Source organism: Astatotilapia calliptera, chromosome 9, assembly GCF_900246225.1.
Source record: "Astatotilapia calliptera chromosome 9, fAstCal1.2, whole genome shotgun sequence".
In the NCBI taxonomy this organism is placed as follows: Eukaryota; Metazoa; Chordata; class Actinopteri; order Cichliformes; family Cichlidae; genus Astatotilapia; species Astatotilapia calliptera.
The window spans coordinates 33,008,973-33,033,632 of record NC_039310.1 but is presented as its reverse complement, the minus strand read 5'-3'; the positions used below and the strand labels follow the sequence as shown (position 1 = coordinate 33,033,632).

At 42.0% G+C, this 24,660-nt stretch overlaps 1 protein-coding gene across 5 annotated transcripts; it reads right to left on the bottom strand.

Annotated features, from left to right (window-relative positions):
- Positions 1-964: 964 nt before the first annotated feature.
- Positions 965-11,192, bottom strand: LOC113029612 (zinc finger protein OZF-like). Of its 5 annotated transcripts, XM_026180588.1 has the most exons (5): positions 10,804-11,189; positions 9,252-9,346; positions 6,023-6,952; positions 1,723-1,993; positions 965-1,185 (listed from the first exon to the last, which is right to left on the bottom strand). In XM_026180588.1, exons 2-5 carry the CDS (start codon positions 9,267-9,269, stop codon positions 1,025-1,027), a joined length of 1,380 nt encoding a protein of 459 aa, XP_026036373.1. In that variant the 5' UTR covers positions 9,270-9,346; positions 10,804-11,189; the 3' UTR covers positions 965-1,024. The 5 variants fall into 5 exon arrangements, with proteins under 5 accessions (XP_026036373.1, XP_026036369.1, XP_026036370.1 ...); XM_026180584.1 differs by having other exon boundaries at positions 1,119-1,993; positions 10,804-11,192; XM_026180585.1 differs by having other exon boundaries at positions 1,119-1,993; positions 9,252-9,343; positions 10,804-11,192.
- Positions 11,193-24,660: the final 13,468 nt, after the last annotated feature.

Sequence of the window (24,660 nt, the reverse complement as noted above, 5' to 3'; positions counted from 1 at the left end):
TGAAAAGTCAGTGCTCAGAGAGTCAGACAGATTAATAATGTTAAGCTGCTGTGTGAAAACTACAAAGTTCTGAAGATGGACTACAAAGCGTACATCCCAGGTAGAAAATCAAGTTTGAATTAGATCCTGTTGCTATGCTCTTCTGCGTGCAAAAAACACCCAAGTTTAAGCAGTTTATATCCGGGATGTGAGAACTCTGCAGAGATATTTCCTGACCTTGTACCTGTACAGGTAGATCAGCACTGTTGATCCTCTCTCCTGTCCTGCATCGTGGCTGATGTGCACGGGACAGACTGGGTTCTCCGAAAGTCCACTGTACAGGTCATATAAGAGTGGAGAACCACCGGGTGAGCTGTCACCTCATTAATGAGGCTGTCATTTGAACAGAACAGCTATGAAGTGAGATTAAATGTTTGTGAGAAGCTGCTCATTCTGCAATGCAGGAACAGAACTAAACCGAAATACAGTGAACATTAACCTCCTACCTAGGCCCTCCTGTCCACATATGTGGACATCAAATTTTGGGTCAAAATACTAAATTTTGCTCTACAAGGGCCTGATATCCACTTACGAGGACATACTGCCACTGTTTTTATCAAAAGATTTTAATGAATATCCTCATATGTGGCTCTGATTTTTCTTAGAAACAAAAATCAGGTAAAAAAAAAAAAAAAGTCAATCTGGTGATTCTTTGTTTTTACATTCATCGGGTTCCAATCAGCCCCAATATTAAAGAGAAATCAAAAATGCATGCCATTGAAGAGTTCGGGTCTTAGGAGGTTAAACTTAATTTGATTATTTAAATATAGTTTTTTTATGAGCATTGATCTTTAGAAAAAAAATATTAGTGTAACACTAAAGTTGTTCTGCGTGAAAGGATTCGTGTCTCCAGCTGGAATCAAACGTTCCACTCGTGCAAAACACTGCTTACTGAAGAGTGTCAGAGCAGACAGAGGCACATTCATGGGTTTAAGGTGTTTATTGTCATTCCAGCACATGCATTTACATCGAGTGAGCTCTGCACTCAACTTCCACATAGAGTATTTACAGTATAAGAAGAAGCATGTTTACAGTGTAGGAAGAACAGTCGGTGTACGTGTCTGCTGTGGCGGGGACGCTGCTGCCAACGACGCTCTGGGAAGCCTTCACCGCCCTCAGTGGAGCCCTCTTCTCTGCCATAGAGCACTTAATAACAATAACAATACAGAGGAAATATCCTTAGTTTTAGTATTAGTTAGTTTGATGAACATGAGGCATTCGTGGACATCTTCACTGAGACCCACAAGCAACAGAAATAGAATAAAGTACAGACAGTAGTGTCTGGATGCATGCTCAATCATTGAGTATTTTCTGTTCTTCTGGATATGCCGTTTTCAGCTGAAATTTAATTTAAGATTCAGGGTTCAGAGCTAGCTCATCAGATCCAAGTGTGACATCAGCTGACACTCTTTACAGGAGACTCCATCTGAACTCTGTGGAGCCTGATCTCAAGGTTTTTAAGTCCAACCCTGAAACCAGAAGAGGATCTTTCTGTCTCTTCAGAGTCATTGTGATCCAGTGATTTCAGTTCTGCAAGATCATGCTGATAAACCATGTAGTTGTCTTCCTCATGTGCACGTTCGTGAATGTTACGATTACTTGAGTGTGAGAAGCTTTTGTTACAGTGGCTGCATTTGTATGGTTTCTCTCCTGTGTGAACGCGTTTATGCACTTTAAGGTCACCTGTAGTGATGAAGGATGACCCACACTGGTCACAAACGTGCTCTCTCACACCATTGTGGAAGAGTTCATGTTGCTTTAATGCACTTGGAGTGGGGAAGCCTTTCCCACACTGTTTGCAGTAGTTCAGTCTTTGTCCAGTGTGTCTACGCTGATGCCATATCAGGCCTTTTTTCTTCTTGTAAGCTTTTCCACAAAGGTCACAACAAAACGGTTTCACAGCACCACAGTGACAACAGGGCTGAGAACTGGATCCATCTGTGTCGCTCTGCCTCTAAACAAAGACACAAAGACAGTGTAAGTCAGGGAATCCCTCAAGATTTGTATCCTGAACGTCGCCTAAAATGAAAAGCATCTCTGTCCCACAACACTGTAACAACACTAATTTAATACTATATAGGGAGTGCAGAATTATTAGGCAAATGAGTATTTTGTCCACATCATCCTCTTCATGCATGTTGTCTAACTCCAAGCTGTATAGGCTCGAAAGCCTACTACCAATTAAGCATATTAGGTGATGTGCATCTCTGTAATGAGAAGGGGTGTGGTCTAATGACATCAACACCCTATATCAGGAGTGCATAATTATTAGGCAACTTCCTTTCCTTTGGCAAAATGGGTCAAAAGAAGGACTTGACAGGCTCAGAAAAGTCAAAAATAGTGAGATATCTTGCAGAGGGATGCAGCAGTCTCAAAATTGCAAAGCTTCTGAAGCGTGATCATCGAACAATCAAGCGTTTCATTCAAAATAGTCAACAGGGTCGCAAGAAGCGTGTGGAAAAACCAAGGCGTAAAATAACTGCCCATGAACTGAGAAAAGTCAAGCGTGCAGCTGCCAAGATGCCACTTGCCACCAGTTTGGCCATATTTCAGAGCTGCAACATCACTGGAGTGCCCAAAAGCACAAGGTGTGCAATACTCAGAGACATGGCCAAGGTAAGAAAGGCTGAAAGACAACCACCACTGAACAAGACACACAAGCTGAAACGTCAAGACTGGGCCAAGAAATATCTCAAGACTGGTTTTTCTAAGGTTTTATGGACTGATGACATGAGAGTGAGTCTTGATGGGCCAGATGGATGGGCCCGTGGCTGGATTGGTAAAGGGCAGAGAGCTCCAGTCCCACTCAGACGCCAGCAAGGTGGAGGTGGAGTACTGGTTTGGGCTGGTATCATCAAAGATGAGCTTGTGGGGCCTTTTCGGGTTGAGGATGGAGTCAAGCTCAACTCCCAGTCCTACTGCCAGTTTCTGGAAGACACCTTCTTCAAGCAGTGGTACAGGAAGAAGTCTGCATCCTTCAAGAAAAACATGATTTTCATGCAGGACAATGCTCCATCACACGCGTCCAAGTACTCCACAGCGTGGCTGGCAAGAAAGGGTATAAAAGAAGAAAACTAATGACATGGCCTCCTTGTTCACCTGATCTGAACCCCATTGAGAACCTGTGGTCCATCATCAAATGTGAGATGTACAAGGAGGGAAAACAGTACACCTCTCTGAACAGTGTCTGGGAGGCTGTGGTTGCTGCTGCACGCAATGTTGATGGTGAACAGATCAAAACACTGACAGAATCCATGGATGGCAGGCTTTTGAGTGTCCTTGCAAAGAAAGGTGGCTATATTGGTCGCTGATTTGTTTTTGTTTTGTTTTTGAATGTCAGAAATGTATATTTGTGAATGTGGAGATGTTATATTGGTTTCACTGGTAAAAATAAATTATTGAAATGGGTATATATTTGTTTTTTGTTAAGTTGCCTAATAATTATGCACAGTAATAGTCACCTGCACACACAGATATCCCCCTAAAACAGCTAAAACTAAAAACAAACTAAAAACTACTTCCAAAAACATTCAGCTTTGATATTAATGAGTTTTTTGGGTTCATTGAGAACATGGTTGTTGTTCAATAATAACATTATTCCTCAAAAATACAACTTGCCTAATAATTCTGTACTCCCTGTAGTACCTGCACATAATATTACAATAATACCACAACACTACTACAGTACCACTGTACCGTACTACCACCAAATATCACTGCAACACAGTACTAATGTAATTTACAGTCCTGCCACGCCAGTGCTTCAATACTAGGAACAGTATCTCTCCTTCTGTGTCTCTCTTGTCTGCTCCAACTCAAGCTAGGCCTGTAATTTTAGAAAGATTTTTACCTGTGTCCTTACCTGAGCTGGTCAAGTTGGTTAATTCAATGAAAGCATCCTCCTGCTCTCTTGATATTTTACCTGGATCTTTGTTTAAAAATGTCTTTCAGTCTATTGGTCCCTGTGTGCTCACAATTATTAATACCTCACTGGTTTCTGGTCAGGTCCCTGTTTATTGTAAGAATGCTGTTATTCACCCACTGTTAAAAAAACCTAAGCTTGATGCTTCTCTTCTCAGTAGCTACAGACCGATTTCAAAATTACCGTTCATTTCTAAGATTTTAGAAAAGGTTGTGGCTAAGCAGCTTATAGCTGTTCTAGATGAATACAGCATTCTGGATAAATTCGAATCTGGCTTTCGTAGAGCTCACTCTACTGAAACTACACTTCTTAGAGTCTCCAACGACATTTTAATGAGATGTGATGCAGGAGAATGCTCCGTTCTGTTGATGTTGGACCTGACCTCCGCCTTTGATACTGTGGATCATCATATTCTGCTAGATAGGCTGAGAGACTGGGTGGGTATATCAGGGGCTGCTTTGGACTGGTTTGAATCCTATTTGCATGAACGATCCTTTTCTGTGGCTACCTCTAAGTACAGTTCCTCTTCTACTTTTCTTGCCTATGGTGTGCCACAAGGTTCAGTTTTGGGGCCTTTATTGTTCTTACTGTATTTACTTCCTCTTCAACACTTATTGAGCACTTTTAAGGACATTTCGTATCACTGCTATGCAGATGATATTCAGGTATATATCTCCTTTAAGCCCCATGATGTTTCCAAGCTACAGATTTTGCACAAGTGCATAGACTCCATTAGATGTTGGATGGCTGGAAACTTTCTTCAACTAAATGAGGAGAAGACTGAAGTTCTTGTTTGTGCTCCTAAAACTTTTGTACCTAGTGTTATGGAAAACTTGGGTCCACTTGCTACATTTGCAAAACCGTCTATCAGGAGCCTTGGTGTTAGTATTGACTCAGCTCTGACTTTGGATGCCCATGTAAAATCTTTGGTTCGCTCCTGTTTTTATCATTTGAGAAACATTGCTAAGCTGAGTCCCATTGTATAGGCGCTCCGAATTAGAAATTGTCATTCATGCATTTGTTTCATCTCGTCTGGACTACTGTAATTCTTTGTTTACTTGTTTATGTAAAGCCTCTTTGGATCGTCTGCAAGTTGTTCAGAATGCTGCTGCAAAGCTTCTGACCAAGTCCTCCAAGTTTTCCCATGTCACACCCCTGCTGATTCAGCTGCACTGGCTCCCCGTTAAATTCAGGATCCAGTTTAAGGTTTTGACCTTGACTTTCAGGGCCCTGCATGGACAAGCACCAACATATATAAGTGAACTTTTGCATCCATACATTCCCAGCAGGTCCCTGAGGTCATGTGACCAGGGCTTGCTTGCTGTCCAGCACACGAGGCTGAAAACAAAAGGCGACAAAGCTTTTGGAACTGTGGCCCCCAGATTGTGGAACTCTCTCCCTTTGAGCCTGAGATCTGTGGACTCAGTGGTCGCTTTTAAAAAACAGCTAAAAACCCATCTTTTTAAACTTGCTTTTAGTTGATTTTTATTTTTAGGTTTTAGCTTCTGTGAAGCACTTTGTGATTTTTATCTTGAAAGGTGCTATATAAATAAAGTTTTTACTTACTTACTACCACCAAAATACTTGAAGTCCAATCAGTTACTACAATAGTAATACAATAGTATAATACTAATAATCCAACAATACTGATGAATATCAATCTAATACAACTACAATATTACACTAACACTAACATATTAGTCCAAATACTTTAACAGTTCTGATATTACACTGCAAATCATACAATCATACAATCCTATCAGCAGCGCTTTATCTAAAATAACACTGTGGCCTAAACTTTATTTCATGATACTTAAATAATGTGTATTGTATATACACCTGAGCAGAAATAATAATACTGAAACCAACACAACCTTAAATACTGCAATATCAACTTTAGCACTACGAATGAGCGACCATTGATTTCTATAATGACTGTGAAAACAACAATGTCCGAATTGCCCAGTGCTGCATTTACATGCATTACATAATACAGTTTACTGAGCGGTCGTCCAAACAACCAGCCTAAAACAACAAGATTAAAAAAACCCAACAACTTACGTCACAGTAACTGCACTTGTACAGTCTCTTTCTGGTGTGACTCTTCTGGTGCACTTTCAGGGAATTTGGAGCTTTGTAAGCCTTATCACACAGCTCACATTTATAAGGTCTCTCCTCAGTGTGGGTAAGTTTGTGGATTTGTAAGTTGCTGTATGTAACAAAGCGTTTGCCACACAGATCACAGCAGCACACATCCTGCCCGGTGTGAATGCGCAGATGTTTATTTCGGCTCCCCAGATGACTAAACGTTTTTCCACAAACGTCACAGCTGTATAGCTTTATTCCAGAGTGGGTAATTTGATGAATCCATAAATTTTTCCTGCAAGTAAAAGCTCTGCCACACTGATCACAGCTGTATGGTTTAAGTCCGCTGTGGATGAGCTTGTGATTTTCCAAGCCTTCTTTGCGGGTGAAACACTTCCCACACTGATCACAGCTGAATGGTTTAGCTCCGGTGTGGAAGACTTCGTGTCGTTTTAGGCTCTTCATCTCAGTGAAAGACTTTCCACACAAGTCACACCTGAATGGTTTCACTCCACTGTGGATGACTTTGTGATTTTTTAAATGTCCAGCTTGAGTATAAGACTTTCCACACAAGTCACACTTGAATGGTTTCACTCCACTGTGGATGACTTGATGACTTTTTAAATGTCCAGATCGAGTATAAGACCTTCCACACACGTCGCACCTGTATGGTTTAATGCTGTGGATGAATTTATGCATGCTCAAGCTGCTTTTCTGGGTGAAACTCTTCCCACACTGATCACAGCTGTATGGTTTAATGTCACTGTGGAAGACAAGGTGTCTTTTTAGGCTACTCATGTGTATGAAAGACTTCCCACACTCATCACAGCTGTATTTTCTCTCTCCCTTTCTTCTGTGAGGTTTGTCGGCCTCCTGAGAGCGCTGACTTCCTGCTCCATGTTGGTCCTGCAGTGACAGAGATTCAAAATGAGGTAATGAGTGAAACGCAATTATGGAACATCCATCCATCCGCCAATTATCAACAACAGGGTTGTGGTGGAGAATTAAGGGTTATATTGTGGAAACGCCACTAATCTACTGCAGGGCTAACACATACAAACAGACAACCTTTCATGCTGACGGCCAGTTAAAGGTCACTGATTCAACCTAAGATAACCTTCTGACTGTTTCTAATAATAGATCCTTGTACACCTGATGCTGAAACAAGAATGTGCATTTGGCAGCAATGCTAATTACAATATGGGCAATGAGTACCGACTGCCGTCACCACTCGGTACCAGACTTATTAGTCACTTAATCTTAGGGCTGCTCGATTATGGCAAAAATGATAATCACGATTATTTTCACTGAAATTGAGATCTCGATTATTTGACGATATTTATTTAACAATAACAATGTATTGAATAATGACTTTAAAGACTGTCAAAACATAATATAAAATAGTGCAAATACTGATAACACTGCAAATGTTTGCAATATAAGAAATCAATGCAAAATGTAAACATCTATGTTTAGTGAACTTTGCAGTGTTGCTCTGTGGTGCAGCTACGACACCGTAGCAAAGTTTACACACTGTGTCTACTTGATCCACGTCTGACTCCACCTACCCATAATGTTTCCACACCACTGAAGTTTTTTTTACCTCTCTTTTCAACCAACGGCAGTCACTCTCCTCTCCAAATAACTTCTGCTTAGCTTTCCGAGCTTCCCTCGGGTCCTCTTAATCAGCGGCCCCCCACCCCCGGGCCTCGGACCGGTACCGGTCTGTGAGTCGTTTGGTACCGGGCCGCGAGAGTTGAGGCTCAGGTGTGAAATGTCTGGTTTTCAGGGTTTTTATCGGTTTTCAGCGTTATTTTGTTATCGTTTTTATCGTTAACTCGGTTTTCCTGGGTCTGTTCACGTGTGTTATGAATAAATCTTATTTTTTCGGTACCGGTACTAGTTTTATTTTGTTGTATTTATCCATGACACCTTAAAGGCCGGTCCATGAAAATATTGTCGGGCATAAACCGGTCCGTGGCGCAAAAAAGGTTGGAGACCGCTGCTCTTAATTGTTGTGACACGTGTTCGAAATGCAGAGAGGTGCGCTTGATTTGCCACACGGAGCAGCGCGACAGTAAAGCACGAGGGAGGGGCTAATAATCGGCTCAGTTCGTAAGCCCAGATCGTAATCGAGATTAAAATTCGATTAATTGAGCAGCCCTACTTAATCTAATCTGTTTAATCTAAGTCTCATCCTTTTTTTAACACTATCAGAATGAGATCACAGATACAAGCGGCAGAAATGAGTTTTATCCAAAAGGTGGGTGTGAGTTCAGTGATCCAGGAGCAGTTCAGAGTAGAGCCGTGACTCCTCCACATTGAAAGGTGTTCCAGCTGGGCACATCTGGGAGGAGGCCACCTACTGGCCAACCTGGGAATGGTTCCATGTTTGAATCAATAAGCTGGAGGAGTATTAATCGTTTTGTTATTTTAAATTTTAATTTTTATCAAAGTGGTCATCATAAACTTTGAAACCAGGTCCATCATTCATAACGTGTGGCACAATGCGCTGTACTTTTCAGTCTCAGTTTATTCATTTTTCGGATATTAGTTTGTCGTGTTTTAGTGATACGTGAACATCTTTGGCAGTAATGTGTTTTCACATCATATCTAACATCGGTATGTCGTTGTCTGTCTGGAGTATAATGTGTAATAGTCATAATGAATGATGCGAGGTGCGGCACAGTTAAACTGCTGGATTTATTGTTGAAGAATGTGATCGATGGCTTGTCATTAGTTTTTGACTTTAAACTTTTTTAAATTTAACTTAATATCTAAATGTTTCTTAGTTTTAGATTAGTCAGTCTAATATTTTTTCCTTGTTTAGTCGACTAAGAAATGACTCTACTGGACTGTCCCTAGTAATAAGGGATGAGAATTTCAGGGAAAAATATTGCTCTGATCTAACTGGGAACTATTCTAATGTTCTTCAATCATCCTCCAGCTGAACTTTATCTCAAATGACAATGCATAGTTGTAGCAGACTTGTGACCGCCTAGCTTTCCTCACTGGAGTCTGCATTGGACCACTTTTCTGTTATGTTTTAATTTACGTTTTAAGGACATGGCTTTCAGATATTGCACAAAATGCTCAAGATCACAATAAAAATACAAGAATGTCTGGGTGCTTGGAAGCAAAATATGAAGAAATGAGGCTGTAGACTTGCGCACAGTACTGTGATATACTGAGATATTTTTCTCACGTTTTGTGTCGAGCTCATTGTTTCCTCTGTAGCGACTGAGTTCAGTCCTAACGGCTAAAAATGTTCCTCGGCTTCTCCGTCAGACTCTTCTCCTGCTGGGACACAAAAACAGAACTTTAAGGATTAGGACATCATTTTGATCCCTGACAAAAAGAAGCAGAGAAAATAAAAATTATCTTCTAAATAGAAAACATTAAAAGGAGTGATTTGTTCCAGCAGCTGCAGGATGGTTTCTACAGGATGAAGAACAACAGTCACTGCAGGAATCAACATCTGCACATTGATTTTCTGTTAGAGGAACAAAGTGAATGCAGACACACACACAGACTCTCTCCAAACCTTTAGAACAAAAGCTGTCCAACTTTGTCACAAAGTTACTCCATTTTGACCCCACCCTCATCATCACTGGACTCAAATAGGAAGAAGCATTTATGTCTGAATGCTATTTGTTCATTATAGCTCATTAGAATACCACCTTCTCCTCTAAGCTGACCATCAATCAACTCTATACTGACCAGCAACTGGATGCTTCACTTTCTGACTAACAGACCCCAAAGTGCAGGGCTGGGGAACCAACACCCTCCACCTTCAGCCTGAGCACAGGTGTGCCTCGGTTTTTAAAACGATTGTATTCCACCACGGTTACAGAGGGGAAAAGGGCACAGAAGTGTGTTTCTGTACCACTGTTACGTATTCTATTTTGTCTCGTCTCTCCTGCCGCTTGTGCTCGGTTGCTGCGTTGTGCCAAAAAATGATCGTCTGCCAAACCCTGATTTCCGGTATTTGCCAAAAACTGATTGCTTGTATTTAAACTGCTATCAATAACTACTTATGTGTGTTATGTGACATATGTGAAACATATGCTAAATGTATCCCTCATAAATGATATGCAAGTACAACAACAAAGAGTTATAAAGATACTTGAAAAACAGGTCATTTTAAAAATTTATATAGAACCCCTTTGTAAACCCTGTTCACTGAAGTCTATTTAACAACATAGGTAAAGATATTGCACATAAAAACACACAGAAACATTGGAAATCGCTTTTTGGCACTACAGTAGTGTAACCAAGCTCCTCTTAAACCTCCAGCTGGTCTGTGCAGATAGCAGGCCCCGGGTTCTGTCGCTTTAGGTGCGGAGCTGACCATCGTCAAATGATAAACGCGTGTGTGGGAAGAACAAGGATACTGGGAAGAACCGACCAGTTTATGGACACTGGCTAATTTCTAAACAGGCATCTGCGCGGACACCTACATCGGGCTGTAGCTTTGCGGCTCGAAAGAGACTTTTCTGAGAAAAACAGCGCGACGGCGGACTGTTGTGTGGCGTTAAAAACGAAAAGCAAAGAAATGCATTTTAAAGACGAAATATTCGGTGTTTTCTTTAATTATTATTTGTATTGTTCTGCTTTGTGGGCACCTCCCACACGTCAGTCTGACCATCAGCAGATAATGCAGAACAGCGGCAGCACCGAGGAGAGCAGCAGAAGACCTCTTCAGGAGCTAAACTCGGGATTAACTGAGCTCAGGCTAAATTTAGGTCGGTGCTTACCTTTAGATGAGCCACAAAACGAGAGAAAACTCCTGCTGGATGAAGCCGGACCGCTCGTTCCTCCTGTTTTCTGGCGTTGACAAATATCAATAGGTGGTTTACCGCCACCTGCTGGTGTGGAGGAACTGAAATACGACTCCATATTGAACGTCGATTTTGAATAAGTTTGCTTCCTCCAGCGTCAGAAAATGCTCGGTGGATTCACAGCATGGATCACAGTTTGTTGCCGAGCTTCTCTGTTATGATCGGTGACTTGTTTAATCAGTGTGTCTACTCACGAGACTCAGCTCTCATGTTTTCCTGTGAATCCTGCAAAAACAACTTCTTCCCCTCGCTGTTTCCCTTCCGTTTCTGCATCATTAAGCTCTGGATTTCTAAACCCTGACACCGGAGATCCTTTGTGGCCTTTTCTCTGCTACAATAAATGATCCTCCGATTTGATTCACTGGACTCTTTCATGCATTTGTATAACTGTTTGCAAACAGACACGCTATCCTTGGTCTTCTTGTCAGTAAAGCCTGCTGTGATGTCAGAGAGGATCCATGGCTGTATTGATGTTGTTCTCTCTGATTCAGTTTCATAGACATAGACAAACTTCATTTTCTTTTTCAGCAGATGGACCCAAACTGTCAAGGCTCAGAAATGTTGAAGGCAATAAACCTCAGTCCTTCACAGATATGTCTGTCTTCTGATGACATCAGGATTAGAGCCTGATTTGGTCACACTGATCACAGATAACAGAAACAGTGACATCTCTCCAAGAACCAGACTAAGCTCACACACTGAATGATTTGAAAAACAAAGCATCACAAAACTAGACTACCTGCACATAACGGAGCATGAATGCTGCCCAGACATTTCTATCTTGGACTGAACCGATCTCAGATTTTGGCCCTAACAGATTTTGGCCCTAACTATGACAGGTGGTGTAGTACTGATTTACATTAAAGATTCTCCTCTGGCTTCCTTCACTGCAGTGTGTCTGCCAAAAATATTGAATATATTTTTATTGATCAGTCCTGGAGGCAATGAACACTTTGCTATTTATTGTACCTCTTCTACAGACAGAGATGTCCCGGTTGCCAAGTTAAAATCCTTATTAGCCAGTTCTGGCGTGACGTTAGATCAGCTCTATAAAAACGAATAAAAGCTGGATGTATTTTGTGTTTGGTTTCCCTCAATCATTACTAGAGACAAAGAAATGGTAAATGGCCTGTATTTATATAGCGCTTTACTAGTCCCTAAGGACCCCAAAGCGCTTTACACATCCTGTCATCCACCCATTCACACACTGGTGATGAAGCTACATTGTAGCCACAGCCACCCTGGGGCGCACTGACAGAGGCGAGGCTGCCGGACACTGGCGCCACCGGGCCCTCTGACCACCACCAGTAGGCAACGGGTGAAGTGTCTCGCCCAAGGACACAACGACCGAGACTGTCCAAGCCGGGGCTCGAACAGGCAACCTTCCGATTACAAGGCGAACGCCCAACTCTTGAGCCACAATCGCCCTCTGAAGCTGATAAAAGCTCAGTTCTTTTTTCCTCACGCGCATCTAAACAACATGTATTGAGCAGGACTGGGGACAGACTGATGAGAGGTGCCGACCTGTGAGTGGACCATCAGCTTAGATTAAATTGAGCCATAAATCCATCCATATTACTGTACTGTGTTTTCATAAAAAGGTTAGATGACACCAAATTATTGTTTTTCAAATATCAGGTTCTTAAAATGATTTCTTAATGTGAAGCAGTGATCAGCAATGCATTCAGTCAGGCAGTTTTGTAATGTCCTCTCCTCTTGCAGTTCCTCTACCGTCCAGCAAGTGGCAGTGTGGCCCCATGGAAGGAATATCAAGCTCATTTATTAACTCTCCTCCTCTGTTGTTTCTTTTAACAAACTCCAGAAGAGAAAGTGACTGAAGAGGAACCTAAAGTAAGCTTTATGGGCAGCAGAGCGGTCTCCTTTATCTCCACCTTTCTTTTATGGTTTTATGTTTACACTTCAGAAAAATTCAGGTTCTAATATTTTTTTATAATATTATATAATATTTATTTATAATAACAAATAATTTTATAATATAATATAATATAAGAAAGCTGTGTTTTACATATAAGCAGAGGGAACCTTCGGGCTTAGCATGAATAAACAGTCCCTCTCATTTGCCACAGGATCTCTGCATGTTTGAAAACTTGAAGTCAGATTCACTCTTTGTGTTTTAGTCCTCTTGGTAACATTTTTTTTAGAAGTTTAAGGGTCAGCTGCGTTTCAACATATACTCTAGTCTACACTGAGTGTAAGTGGTTCAGATGTTCTTATTTTAATTTCATTTATAAAATATTTCTTTATTATTCTACTTTTTGTTGGTGTCAGTCCTGCAGTGTCTTTGTCCTCCTGCAGGAGGCAGTGTAAATCTGCAGAAAGGCCGATACAGCTGCAGCTTTTTGCAAACAAAAGCACCTTTTTTTCTTTTTCCTTTTTGCCTTTCACTGTTCTGCCTCCTCGTCTCTCTCCTTTTCTTCAGCTTTTTTCCTTTCTCCTCCTTCCTTTCTTTCCCTTTCCTTTATTATCTGCGTGTTTATTGAAGCTGATAATTTTCTGAAGATCAGGACGGGTTGACTGATGCAAAAGACAATCAGAATTTACATTTAATTGCATCACGATATGTGTGTGAATGTTATCGTTGTGTCTGTGTGTCTGTAAGTGTGTGAGTGTGCGTCTGTGTGTACGATCTCTCTCTCTCTGTCTGTGCGTGTTATCAGTGAGCGTCAGCTGGCTCCTTGCTTTGTTTTTAGGTCACTTTTGCACCAACTTCCTTAAATCAGTCTGAAAGCAGCTCAGTTCTTTAAAATAGAAACAATTAGTGTGGGCTTGACATTCAACTCTTTCTCTCTTTCGTTCCTTCTTTCTTTTCATCTTTTCCTTTCTCTTCTGTCCTCTATGGTTTGCTTTTCTTTGGAGAGGGGGAAGTAGGCCGTCTGTCTCTGACTGGGCAGCACACATCAGCTCTGTCTTGTTGTGATGACGAAGCTGATCTGATAGTGACAGCTCTGCCCCTCATTGTTTTACACCTGGACCGTGAAACACGTGACAGGGATTGATCTTCTGATTCAACGGGGTCTTTGGATGGTAAAAGGTGTTCAGAGTTGTGAAATATAAAAATCATCAAAACAAATTGGATGTAGCAAATGGGAAGCTGCTATGATTCTGAGATGAGCATGTTTGGCACCATCAGGTCTCCAAAGACCTGAAAAGGTCCCAAAACATCGTTTGTTTTAATGATCTTTACAGGAGAAATGTTTGCACAGAGCCACAGTATCTGCTGTAGCCAGACTATCCATATCTGGGCTTCAGTGCTGCACAGGTGAATTTCCCCAAATGTTGCTTTACTGATGCGCTTCATAAAGCCGGGTTTGCCTGTGCTTCATAAAGCAATTTTGAGCTTAAATAACCAAAGTATTTTTAATGAAATTAACTTCTCGAGGAGAAATGTAGGCGGGCTGCACTGTGTAAATTTGACATTATTCAATAATGATCCACCCACTTTATCTACCTTCAGTGTTGCACTTTGAGCCTGTTTCACTTTCAGCCTTGGTGTCCTTGATAATTTAAAGCCAACTCATTTAAATCAGACATCATTCCCTTGAATTCAATTTGAGAAATGTACGGGTGTTTGTGGTTCTGCCTTAACTGGATGAAATCTTACCTAACAGGTCATTTATCTGCCAGCATTGGTAACCATTCTTCTAACACTGTTAGCTTAACTTGTGGCTCAATTCTGTATAGATCCGCTTTCGTCTATATTTAAGAAAACATAATATTGTCATCTACTTCTATGCTGACGATGTCCTGATATATCTTTCATTGTACACGAATCATATTTCACTCATTCTTAAATATTTGCAGTGGCACTGCTGCACTGCAGGAGGAAAGCTGGCAGTGGAGAATCGACCTCAGCAAGGAGAAAACACAAATAAAGAAGGAAAGCTCAGTTTGATTTCTCATTAAACTTTGGGCGGCAGCAGCAGAAGACTTTTTTTTTTTTTTTTAATAAATGTGGGACCGACTGTATTAGACAGTCTGGTTGTAGCCACATTTGAGCTCCCGTCAAAGACACAAATGGTTCATGAGTTGCTGTTTACAACCTTCCTTGTTTTCCACATAGCAACAAACACCTGGACGGTGTTCTTGTAGCTGAGGGATTCAGTGACAAGATCCTCTTGAGGTTTCCTTCCAGGCATGTGGTGCACTCTCTGATCTCCGGGGGTATCCAGGGATCCAGCTGATCTGGTATCAATAGTAACCATTTTTCTAAGAAGGAAACATACTTGTTACCTTTCAGTCCCTCTGGGAATCATGCTGTTCTCAGAGCTTTCTGTCTCTGTGTGTTTTTCCCACCAGGTTTTTCACAGGCTTGCTGTAGCTTGGTCGATCACTGCTGTTGTTCATTGTACTGTATTTTTGCCCCAGTTGTGCTTCTCAGAGATATATTACAGCTGTCTTTACAGCACCTGCTGAATGCAGATGCTTTCTTCATCATGTTTATTTGAATTTTGTGCTGTTCTCAGTCCTGATGCATCAAATAATAGTGAAGTTCACGCATGTCTCTGTTACCCTAAATGTGTGCTTTTGTGGTTGACTGTCATGATCCAGGCTTTGATATCAGTGTGAAGGAGATGTCACACCCAACCTGACACTTTTCACTGTGAGACAGAACAAAGCAGAATCCTTTGCTAATCCTAAAAAGCAAGTAAAACAACAAAAACAAACCAAGTGCACAGCATCGAGGTCCACACAGGACACTCCCACGGTCTCCGGGGACACTTTAGATTTCCTGCCTTGTGGAAGGTTGCACCATAATCCTGTCATGTAGCAAGAGCTCTGGCATGTGCTGATGTTTGTTCTGACATTGTAACAAAAAAAAATGTGGTTATTATTTAGACAATCTGCACGAATTGTTGGCTCTTCAACATGAGGTACAAATAAAGCTTCAAAAATAAAACCAAATTACAGCTGAATGATAAATCAATGAGCTCAGCTTTAAATAGAGAGAGAGAGTGTGTGTGTGTGTGTGTGTGTGTGTGTGTGTGTGTGTGTGTGTGTGTGTGTGCGTGTGTGTGTGTGTGTGTGAGAGAGAGAGAGAGATACCCCTCAGGAGACTGAGGTCGGGGAACACACTCTTCCCCCCGTCTGCCATCGCGGGACCTCATCAACACCTCGCTGCCATGCCAATGGAGGACACACACTGCATGTCTCCCGTGGGACCCCCAACACTTATTACAAAAGATGTGAAGGACAGAGGAGGGGAGTGGGGGGGGAGGGCAAGATGACAGTTGGAGGGTTAAAGGACGTTTCCTTCCACAGAGTATACGGCGCCGCACACTCTCTTTGTGTGTTTTACGACTAAGAAGCGTATGACATCACAGGATTGGCTCCTTCATGCTGCATCGGCAACTGTCCTGCATATACTGAGTGTGCGCGTGTGTGTGTATTCATAACGCAGTGTGTTTGCCTGGTGTCGCGCTTTGATCCTAACAAGTGCAGAGAGGCAAAGTCACAGTGAACAACGATGAAGAAGAGAAAATGGCTGTAGAAAAAAAAAACTAAATATGATTTTCCGTTAATAGAGTTTAAAAGTGACGCTAATGTCAAAGATGATGCTTCTAGTGTTAAATATGGAGACCCGTGAGCTGCTCTGTGGAGCTCAGCAGCTTCTTACAGCTCCCTGTCTTTGTTTTACAGCATCAAAACTGAAATGTGCCATTTTCAAGTCCACCGACGACACAAATTTAGGTGTGTTTTGGTGCGATGTTCAAGTGCAGATTCAGAGTTCACCTTAGTTAAGCTTTGCCCATGCACATGTTCTGGCTGGACCAACAGCAAGGATGTTGCTGTGCGGGAAAATGCAGGAAGAATTATCTTAGCTGGTTCAATCCCTATATTCACCACATTTATTACACTAACAGACAAGAAAAGAAGAAAAACATGTCGTTATTACTCTCATGACCCCAAATCCTTTTTTTCACTTTGAGAACTTGCACAACAGGCTTATGTCATCTTTAAAACACCTCCAGGCACTTATTTAGTTTAGATGTCATTACTGGGACATCCATTAGACAGAGAAATCGCTTCTCAGACATTTGCACATCTTTCAGTTTGATGTCACATTTAGATGTGAGAAAAGACGAGAAGCCGACAGTTCTTCACCACTGAAGGTCTGCTGGAATTGGCTAATTATTTTCTCCATTATTGTTCATTTTTAATGACAAAAAGAAAATAATTTTCAGTTTAAAAAAAGATTCAGTTTTTGTAGATTATGAAAATCAGCAGAGGGGAATGAAACCCCTGCGTTTCTATCAGGCTGAAAGATGGCAAAGTGCTCCTCTAAATGAATCTGTTATAATGTCGTTTGCATCGATTGGTTGCAGTAAACTATAAAACCCATATCTGCTATTATTCACTTAGTGATGAATAATTACTGATACACTAAATTTGCGATTCCCTAATGAACACACTCATATTGATGCAGGAGCAAACATTTGGCTGACATCTTTGACTTACAGTAAAACTTTCCAGAGACTTCCGTCTTAAACCACGTCTTCATTCATACATCGATTTACATTACGGGGACAAAATGGAAACACGTCCCTGCAGTTAAAGCAGCTTTTTGTCATCAAAGCATCTTCTGCTCATCTTTGGCCTTCAGTTCTTCTGGGCGCCCTCAGTATGCACCACAGGGAAGGAAAACACCCACAATCCCACAGGAGAGACTGACCTTGCGCAGTGTAAGGTGTGCTCATCGCTGGGTAACCAGTTTCATTACATGTTAATATTTTAAGTTTTCTGTAATTTGAACATTTTTAGAAAGAAAAACCTTTGGAAAAGAGCACCAACGTAACGCTTATGATGTGGACGGACAGAAACGAACATGATACCTGGAATGTTTCTGTTTTTGAAAATGCACAGAGGAAAACTTTAAAACATGCTTTCTGGGTAAAACTTCAATGTGCCACAAAGGGAAGATCTCCTTTTAATCTGCGTGCTACCTGCAGCCACGATTCCTTCTGAAGAGAATCAGCCATAGAAAGTATGACATATCTCAGAAATCGCTGTGAACAAAAATCAAGTTTGAATTTTTTATGAATAGTGTCCTGCACTCGTGGAGAAACAACGTGTACAAAGAAGCAGTCTGAACCCACTTCGAGGGCCTGTATACACACACACACACACACACACACACACACACACACACACACACACACACACGCTTTATTATCGACCCACAGCAATGTCCCTTTTGGGTTGGCACACACTTCTGACCGCTCTCTCTCTCTCAGCGTTGTGCAAACTGTCTGATGGAAGAACCTTCCCTCCTTACTGCTCGCGTCACTAAAAGCAGTACAGAGCTTGTTTGTGCCATCACCACCACCTGTCCACTCACCTGCCTGGCACCACCCCTTCCCTGCAGCTGAGCCAGGGACCACACCTCCGCCACAATATACAAGCTCAACACAGAGACTCTGGAAGTCAAAATGTCATTCATGATCTCTGGAGGTTTGAGTACGAGCCAGTATGAGCTGTGATGCTCCTGTAGAAACCACCACATTATAAGGTAAAAAATGATTGACAAAGACTCATCCCACATGTTTGATGTGGCAGATTGTTGTGCTGGGCGTCCTTCTTGATGCCACAGGGATTAGTGCCTCTTCCTGCTCCCAGAATCAAAGCTGATAGTTTTTGCTCCTTAGGTGAACGTGCAAACCATCACACGACGACATCGACCTCATTTTAACAACAAGTCTGTTTTTTGCAGTGTCACTGAAGAAGCGACACTACACACGATCCAAAAATCAAAACTGAAACCTCTCTGATTGGTTGATTGGCTGTTACCATGGAGAAACACACAAACACAAACACGTTCAAGCTAATATCGTGCAAGGCTGTGATAATAAACAGGATAACGTCTGGAAGTCACTGGATATGGAATCTGGGATTTGCAGTGCATTATGGGATGAGTAGTTCACTGTAAACAGTAATCATTCACACAGTCTTATTTTTGTTAGTTTGTTTTCCTTTATTTTTTGATCCAAATCAAATCGCTCATGTTTGACTTTGTTTTAAGGCTTCAAACTCTTCATATAGAAGAAGAGTTATAAATCCACCTGAGAAACAGGAGCTGTTGGAAAAAGTACTATAGTTTGAAGGTAACCTTTGTGTGGTTTCATTAAATATACCAAAGTTAATATACAGAAAAGAATCAGCTAAAAAAAACCCCATTTATTCCTGTATTCCTGCTGTCACACACCCTCCAGAGGTAGATTTGGGTGCAGCGGCACGGAGATCCCAACTAACGTTCATCTTTGTGTTTTTTATGCCTTTTTATTGTCTTCCTGATCTCCACTAATCTCGCCTGGACCCACAACACCATCGCCCTAGTGAGGGAGCGCCTCTGTGTCCTAAAGAAGAATAACCTGGAGCAGAAGCTGCTGCTGGCCCTCTGTCGCTCCTTAGTGGAGCGCGTCATCTCCTGCTGCCCGGTGTTTGGTAGGCAGGGGCCACAGGAAGGCTGCACAGACCGTAATTAACACCACCCAAAAAATCACTGGCTGCCCTCTGCCACCCCTGGAGGCCATCGCCAGATCCTTCTGCCTCAGGTAAGCCAGGCCCATCACATGTTTGACCTATTGCCCTCCGGTCGGTGCCTCAGGTTAATATTTTTAACCTGTCCTCTAATCTGTGCCTTTCTCTTATTTTGTGCATATTTCTCCTCTTTGTTATTATTCCTGCTTTCTACTATTTATATTTCATTCCACACAGTTGATGTGGAGCACCCAGGGCTATTCTGTTCTATTACATATGTTGTTGGAGTTACTTTTCCAGTAATTACATCGTTGGAAAACTGTGTTTGGACATCACGTCATGAATTGAAAAGATAGTAAGAATGAACCGGAGCCCCGGGATGGTCCCTCCTCACTAACTTAAAGCCGGATTGAGGATCTCAGGCATCAAATAGCTGTTTTACTCACAGCTGGTAGAGGGTGCTGTTCTGGTGAGTATTCAGATGCCATACATTAACTGGGTAGTGGGTTCATATTATGAAATGAGAAGTAGCTGCTGATGATTTAACAACAAATATAAACAACATAAGGAGGGCTTTATTGAGAAGAACTATTCTTAAAGGTGGTCAGAAACGTACGACGTTTAAAGCGAACTGTTCCTTTAAGATTGGAGCTTTTTGGCAGGCAGACAGATGGGGAAGCTCCTTTTAACATATGCTGAGGAACTCTGGCACCCTCTCTGCGTTTCAGGGCTAGAGATGAGGTTATGTAACTACGTAAACAAGTCAGCACACACGCTTTTTATTTCTCTCTCTCAGTTCAGTGCCTTGCTCAAGGGCAACAACAAGGCAGTTCACTGAGTTCAGTCTGTATTCACGTGTGCTTGAGGGCATTGGCGGAGCTGAAGCAAGTCTATTAGTTGACAGAAGGTAAATGAGAACTGTTTAAGCTATTTAACCAACAGCAGTTTCCAGCCTCTGACACGCGAGGACGTTCCTGCAGGTTCATTTCACTGAAATCAGAACGTCTTCGTGTTTTAGACCAGATGAAGCAAACAATTTAAACGCAGTCATCTATGTCATCAAACAACAACTCAGTGAGTGGAAAAGCTGCTGGTGGGCTTTAAACAGAAGTTTCAGCCTTTCAAAAAGACAGAGAAGCTTTGTTCACGAGTGCGCCGGCTCCTCAGTCAAACCGCTCACAGCATGACGGCTAAACCCAGCAAATACTCTGACCTTGAATAACTGACACCTGATCGCTTTGTGTCTGGTTTTGGTTGAAAAATTGTTCCAAAATGAAAATTGTGCCCACGTCAGAGGATTTACATGCAGATACATGTTAGTAGCTTAAACATGATCCATGCATTCATCCTCTGCTGCACATTGGGGTTCGTGTGGTTGCTGGGCCAGCGTTCTCAGCTGCCCCGGGGCATATCGAGGCATTCCCGAGCCAGCTGAGAGACATAATCTCTCCAGTGTGTCCTTGGATCCAGAGAGGACCCAGGATGTGTAACTGTTAGCCGGAGCCCTTAGCCCGCAGAATGCCAGAAACTGTCATATCTTATAAAAACAAAGCTTCAAATCAAACCAGACAGAGATGAAAGCACCACTGTTGACAAAGAGAGGAAATCTCGCTAAAACTCAGCTTAAAAAGGACATGAAAAGACCTAAATCAGTTGTGAATGCATGTCTCATTACTTGTGTCTATAACTCCCAGCTCCCTGCCCTTTGGTGCAAAACATCTGTGTTTTTTTGTAATTTCCTAAAACACTTGGAAGTAGGCACTCTCCTGGGAACTGTTTTCCCCTGCAGATTAATCCACCTTTGTGCGGTGGTCTAAGGCTCCTGAATGAAACAATACCTCATAACACTGTTGAAGCAGGGTCATCGCGAGGGAGGTGAAACAGGAGGGCCACAAAGAGGCAGAGGGTAACACAGCAGACGGGTTTCCAACAGCAGCTTCAAGTGTCATCCTCAATCTGCTCTGACACACACACACAGCATTAGATCACGAGTTCAGCTTCATGACAAAAGTGGGCAGCGTAAGCAGGCATGACGTGCAGAGGCGAACTGGCGCCAAAGCCGACATGGAGGGAGGAAGCGCAGGGAGACGGATGCACACAGTAGTGTGCAAAAACAGTCCGCTGTGAGGACGGAGAGCTACCCGACGCCATAAACCTGCACCTCCGCCCACCCGTCTGTCCAACCTGGAAATGAAGCCGGGATGCTCCACTCATCTGCTCACAAACAATGTGGAGGTGACGTTATTTTAGGAAAATGAAGACAGAGTAACATTACCAACAATTAAAACCTTGATGTTGAGAGGCTGTGTGGCCTTCTGTATACCTGACTCTGTCTCTACTGACTTTAGCTCATTACATAGTGAACTGAAGTTGGTAATGCCTCCTCCACTCAGCATCAGCCTCTAGGGCTGAAACATGAAGCTCCCTGGTGTCCTCTTCAGGGCTAGCTCCAAAAGCAACTCAGTCCCCACCAATGTTCCCTCTAAGCTGTGCGTGTGCGCAAATGCGCAAAAAATGTACCATGTGGACCAATCAAAAAATGACATGGCAACATGGCATTTAAATGTTTAGGGAGGGGGAAGTTTTAGGAGTGACGACGTGTTTGAGATGTGAGAGATTTGCTACGTTTAGCGCAAATCTTGTGTAGTTAGTGTGTAGTTAGTGTGTAGTTAGTGTGTAGTGTAGTCAGTAGTGTTGTTGTGTGTGTCAGAACAATGAGGCGACTGCTGAGTGTTACAGGTGTTACAGCAGTGACACATCTGCTGCTGTCAGGCCTGCAGGTATCAGGCTGTTGTTCTCCTTCATCTCATAGTGGACAGAAATTATTTTTGGAGTGGCACAAATAATTTGCGTGGCATCAGATTTGATGCAGAACAGCTGATTGTTCTGTAAATAGTTTGAAATGTTTATTTAAAAAAACGCCTTGGCTGCATTTTTAGGTAAACAGCTGCAAAACACTTAGTTTGCATAACTCAGTAACTTTTTTGAAGAAGTAACTATGTAATTAATTGCCCAACATTGGTCTTTATATACTGTTACAGACTCTGTCCCAGACCACAGACTCATAATACAAGTCAGAGCTTTATAAAAAAAAAAAAGAAAGTTGTGTTTTCAAAATTGGAGTTATTTTTCCTTCCAATAGTGTTAACATGCTACAGGTCATGAACAAGATTTCTTTTCATTGTAAGTGGGCTGAAGCAGTTAATTAAAAGTAGTCTAACATAAATGCTGTAATTTGATTATTTTAATAAACATGTAACTTGGATGGATTCAATGCTGGCGTGACCACAGTGCACACGTAATGCAAGTACTTCCAATACTTAATGAACACTGTTAATGTGTCTGACATTAAATGTGGTAACTTCTGCAGGACCCCACAACTACAGAGACTTCGACAGCTGTGACAGGTGTGTTTGGTAGTAATATAAGGTACTCTAAAGACATTATATTGGTTAGTTTAAGGATAAGACCGAAACACAGGCTTTCATTGTGTCTTCCTGCTTCTGCAGTAATATGTATTCTACCAGTTTAAGCTGTTCTTTTCTTCTTATTTTTATCGTGCTGATAGTCTGTGTATAGACTGAGTCAGCTCTGAAGTCTTCTCTGCTTTCTGTGTTTTAGTGAAAGCAGCTGTTGTTAAAGATTTAGTAGTTCCAGGTCCAAGGTCTGTGAAGATTCTCAGTCATCCAGGTCCTCGTAGTCTAAGGAGCTTGCAAAGAAAAGCGTCTGGACTTCTTTGGGTTGCTTGAAGACGTTTCACCTCTCATCCGAGAAGCTTCTTCAGTTCTAAGGTCAAATGGTGGAGAGTCCCAGATTTAAACCCCGTGGGAGTTTCCCCCTAAAGAGGGACAAAAGGACCCCCTGAAGATTCTCTACCTAATCACATGAGCCGAGGTGTGAAAACAGGCGTGGGTCACAATCAGCCAGGGTTTCGAGTGAGCTCATTGTGAAACCTAGCCCCACCCTATCATGTGATTTCCTGATCTCTCCAGCGTGTCCTTGGTCTACCCTGGGGTCTCCTTCCAGTATGGCTTGCCAAAAACACCTCACCTAGGAAGCGTCCAGGAGGCACCTTGGTTAGATGCTGAACCCCCTCCACCAGCTCTGTGTGGGGTGGAGGAGCGGCAGCTCTACTCTGAGCACCTCCTGAATATACAAGCTCCTCATCCTATCATTAAGGCTGTGTCCAGACACCAGCAAGCACCAGAGGAAGCTCATTTACTCTGCTGGCATCCATAAACTCACCGTTTCCGTCGTTACTCACAGCTCGTGGCCATTAGAGGGCGTGGCCTACCCACCAGGAAGTAGGCTGACCCTTTGCTGCCAAATCGTACACCTACCTATAGATGGGTTACTAGTCCCCTGGTGGTGGACCTGGATCACACATATATCCATTTTTCACACAGCACACAAAATAAAACCACCACAACAGATTCAGTATTAAATTTTTTCTTGTTTATTACAGGAGGCTTTTCTTTTATATACAGAGACATGTATTTGCAAAATACTAAAAAGTATTTCAACTCAAAGTACTAAAAAGTATATATATATTTATATATATTCATATTATAATTATAATTGTAAATATTATTGTCTCTAAAACACCAGGGTGGGGTCACTGAGGCACGGCTTTCGCCTCCTTTACACCGAGGTTTCACCGGCGAGTACCACTGAAGTCAGAGGAAAACGTTGTAACTTATTATGTTTTGGGGTTTTGTGTTTTTAGAAAATGACACAACTGTGATGGACACTGTTCCAATTTGGACTTTAAAAGTTGTGCTCATTACGTTGCTATTTCTTAATTTCCGTATATATTCAAGCCTTAAATTTCAGGAGTTACAAGGTTTTAACCCTCCAGCTATAAAGTTTAATGTTTTCCAGCGAAAGCACTAAAACTACTTGTATCATGAAACCTCTTATCGTCAACTTAGTGAAGCATATTTTCCAACTTCTACTATTTGTGGCCTCATTTTATCCCAAAGGTGGCAATAAGAGAAATGTTCCTGTTTTTCTCGTGTGGAATAAAAGAGGATTCGAGAGGTGTCAGAAAGGGAAATATTCAAACTCCCCCCCTTTCCTAAGAAAAAGGCAACTTTCTCAAGATATGAGGTTTCTTTGGGACTGATATGACACTGGAAATCTGCAAACCAGTTCGCCACCCGCTGTGAAACCAGTGACGGTGTAAATGGGACGACTGTGGTTTAAGCAGTGAGAAGATGCCTGGAAAAACCAAACCCATGACGGCGGGAAAAATAATAATAATAAAAAAACCCCAAA